The sequence below is a fragment of the Ipomoea triloba genome, chromosome 13, assembly GCF_003576645.1.
Source record: "Ipomoea triloba cultivar NCNSP0323 chromosome 13, ASM357664v1".
Taxonomy (NCBI): Eukaryota; Viridiplantae; Streptophyta; class Magnoliopsida; order Solanales; family Convolvulaceae; genus Ipomoea; species Ipomoea triloba.
The window spans coordinates 20,900,414-20,904,483 of record NC_044928.1 but is presented as its reverse complement, the minus strand read 5'-3'; the positions used below and the strand labels follow the sequence as shown (position 1 = coordinate 20,904,483).

At 27.9% G+C, this 4,070-nt stretch overlaps 1 protein-coding gene across 1 annotated transcript in view; it reads right to left on the bottom strand.

The window, feature by feature from the left end:
• LOC116002546 (phospholipase A(1) LCAT3-like) overlaps nt 1–887 on the bottom strand; it is a 5,671-nt gene extending 4,784 nt beyond the window's left edge. The window contains exons 1-2 of the mRNA XM_031242716.1: nt 651–887; nt 474–565 (exon numbers count right to left, since the gene is read on the bottom strand). Of these exons, the coding sequence (XP_031098576.1) occupies nt 474–565; nt 651–852 (294 nt within the window). The 5' untranslated portion in view covers nt 853–887. The remainder of the gene's footprint in view (nt 1–473; nt 566–650) is intronic.
• Between the last annotated feature and the right edge of the window lie 3,183 nt (nt 888–4,070).

Below are 4,070 nucleotides of genomic sequence, written 5' to 3'. Positions count from 1 at the left end.
TTTTTTTTTTTTTTTTTTTTTTTTTTTTTATAAATGAGTTTTTTTTTTTAAAAAAAAAATTGTCCCATTATTTCTACATTTTATCATTAATCATTAATTTTTTCATATTTAATTCCAAACTTTTAAAACCTGATAAAAAATGACCCTACGGTCTAATTTATGGCCATCGGTGACCAAAATTTTTAATTGAAAAAAATAACAACTTTGTCCTAAGTTATGTATTCATATTTGGTAACATAAAAGCACAAATTTGGTATTAGACTGAGGACTAAATGTGACAATATTTTAAAAGTCACGAATCAAAGTAATATGACAAAATAGTCTGAGAATCAAATGCGAAAATAATCCAAGAAGACAAACAAAACAGTTTTTAAAAATTTTCAAAAAATTGAAAAATAATTTGAGTTAGTAAACAGGTCATTCTGTGCAGCTCAAAAAAGCAAAGGACAGGAAAGGAAAAGAACAAAACTTACCCATGAGGGGTCCAAAATGTCAATTGCATATAATCCATAATCGTCGTCGGGCACCGCAATCTCGCTACTATCATCCAAACTCTCCGTATACCCTGAAACCATTTTTCAAATATTCCTATTTATTTTATACACTTCAACAACAAATCACAATGCATTTTTACCAGTTGGGCGGCGCACCTGTTTCCGGGTTGTACAGTGACCACACTTTCTTCTTGAACAACATTTCCGAGAGAAATATCCGGACCCAGACCCGAGTATCCGACCCGGAATTACTCCTGGCGTTTAATATGGACCCGCCCATGCCCGATACCAGGAGGACCGGGTCCCGCTCCGCCCCCGAATCGGAGGACACTTGTCCCCGGAAACACCCACCAAGCATTATATATATTTCTGTTAGCGATTTTCCAGTTGAGAGTAGAGGCGTTGGGTTTTGGAGGAATTGAAGTGTGTGATTGATTATATATAGAGGTCAGAGTGGTAGTTGGCATTCTTAAATACAGTGGTAGTTGGTCATTTGAAGAAGAAATGAGTAAATGATCAGTCTAGTTTTAAATAAATTTAGTATTGTAAAAATTGAATTCGAATCAGAATCGTATGGATGATTGGATGGTCTTGGTTTCAAATTATAAAAAGTACTACATCCGTCTCATTTTGGTTGTCTGATTCATTTAACAAGGCGTGACTGAAGTTAATTTTAATCTAATTTTTCATAATATTAAGTTTAGAATTAATATATAAACTTTATATATTTAGAAACTACATCAAAAGTACTATTAAACAAAAAAAATTAAATTTAAAAATAATAAAAAATTACTAAAGAAAATAAGCAATGAAGAAATAGTTGGTTTGACCCATGAATAGTAAATAAGACAGGTAAAATTGGACAGATAGATTAATAATAAATTAATAATAATAATTCATTTCTGAAAAGATAAATAAACAACTTAATCTTAGTAAAATTAAGTGTAATTATTTTGTTTTCAAAAAAAAAAAAAGTGTAATTATTTGTATTTTGTAATTTCTTTAAACATTAAATATTTGATGTAACTGGTTTTTTAAACATTTCAGACTGAAAAAATTTCAAAGAAATTCATTATTAAATTTGGACTTTTTTAAAAATAGAAAATAGAAATTAAAAAAAAAAAAAAGTTTAAACTGATAGTTCAAATCGGAATCGTTGGTTCTGGTTTGCCACTTTCGAGAACATGAAACTGCCAGTTCAAAGTCGGAATCGAACTATGGTCACACTTAAATTGGCATGTCACACTTTCATCTACTTAATAATCTATAAGAAAATGTTAATCTCTTTTCCTGAAATTATTATTCCATATGTTCTATTTTTACTTGTCATAGCTTTTATTCATTGATCAAATAAATTATTTCTTATTTATTTGTCTCCTTTAATATCATTTACAAAAAATTAATTTATAAATAACTTAAACCAATCATTAAAAAAATATAATCAAACGCATGAAACACGATGAAATACATATCATGTTCACTAACTCATGTGACATTCATTAAAAATTAATTCTTATTTTTCATTTATTTCCTACCTTAAATAGTACAATGAAATAATGGACAATCAATTCTTAAAATAAATATATATGACTAATTACTACTTAATTAATATGAATAGGTTTTTAATAGACTTGAGTTCAGTTCAAGCATTATACAAGGTAAAAGTTTGCTTCTCACTCTATCAATAATAATGTTAATTTGGCTAACTCACTCGATTTTAGGCCAGCCCATTTAGGCCATTAAATTTATCAATTATATTTAATCAATTTTTATCATTTTAAAATTAACGCTCTAAATTTTCAATTTTAACAAACTAACATATTTACATTAATAAATATAATTTTAAAATATTATTTAACCAATCCAAATCTCTAATTTCAAAGTCCAACTCAATAAACATAATGTAACAATTATGGACATTGCTATAAAATATATAACTTAAATTTTTTATTTAAAATTTTAACTAATAAACAAATTAATTTATTCATACTATAAATATGTTTTTATTTTGCATTACTTATTTTGTAATACATTTAATAATATGTTTTCATTAATATATTTTGTAATAAGTTTGTAAATATATTAACTAACGCTTAAGGGGTCATCTATTACTAATAATACGATAATATATTACTAATAAGATAATGGATAGATAAATCATAATGGCTCAATGGTCCATTAGGTGAGGGGACCTGTAATTGGTACCAACAAGAAGCACATTACATTGGGTTATATTCTCACACTCAGATGTTAGTGTTCGATCATATGTTGTCTATAATCTACTCTTAAGAACTGATTGAGCTGTTCGCGACAGGAATTTTTTTTTTTTTTTAAAGAGTGAGTAGTATTACTCCTTATTTTTTTTAAAAAAATACTATTTAAAAAAATAGATATATGTTCTCAAAAAAAAAATAGATATATGAACTAAAACGCATCCTAACTTTGCGACTTTTTTCATTTTCTAATTTTTAGGTTACTAAGCATGGTAGCTGGTTAAAGAGTTCTAGTACATATACTCCCAAATTCTATTCCCTTACTTATACTTTCTGAGGTGGCAAATAGATATCGGTTATTTTCATCATGTGGACTCACAAAAAAATGTCTACATCAATAACATATGAGAGGGAGTACAATTTGGGAGTATAAGGTGGGAGTACACCAAGTATTTTCCATTGTTAAATGTGGAATAAATTATTGCAACGTGGAAACACGTGTTTGGTTTAATAATAATGTTAATCTAAACGAAGTGTTGAGAATTCCAAAAGAGATAGAGAATCGTAGAAGTTATCTTTAGTCAAAGGTATAACTTCATCACCAAACATTATACAACTTTTAACATTGGAGAGAACATAGTTGATAGTTGTGGCAACCTTAGACGCCAGTACGGCATATTCGCATATTGCTTAAAGTCTGTCGGTAAGTTAAACAAAGAAAATAAAATTTGGATAATGATTAAAATATAAGTTTATAAATATTTTTACCAAATACAATTAGACTATCATATCACCCAAAAAAAAAAAAAAATTAAAATCACACACTCCCAATTAAGTTTTTAAAAGAAAATGCAATTTGAATCATTTTTGTTTGTAAAAAATAAGTTAAAAGTCATACAACCTCGTCTCAAGATTCTACCTGGCAAAGAATCATACACATCAAATCTTTTTATTACACAAGTTGAATAATATATTATTCTCTTTTTATATTTTTGAGTTTATTACCAAAATGGTCCCTCGACTATTGCGAAATTACCAATTTGGTCCTCAATAATTTTTCTTGACCAATTAAGTCCCTCGACTTTGAAAAATTTAACCAATTTAGTCCTCCGTTTATTTTTCCGTTAATATCCGTTAAATCAGGACCAAATTGGTAATTTTTCTATAGTCAGGGGACCATTTAAGTGAAAAATTAACCAATTTTTTCCTCCGTTTATTTTTCCGTTAATATCCGTTAAATCAGGACCAAATTGGTAATTTTTCTATAGTCAGGGGACCATTTAAGTGAAAAATTAAGGGATAAACTACAATAAAGCCATCGTACTATTTGGGAACAAGTAATTAGGTCATCCAACTCAAATAA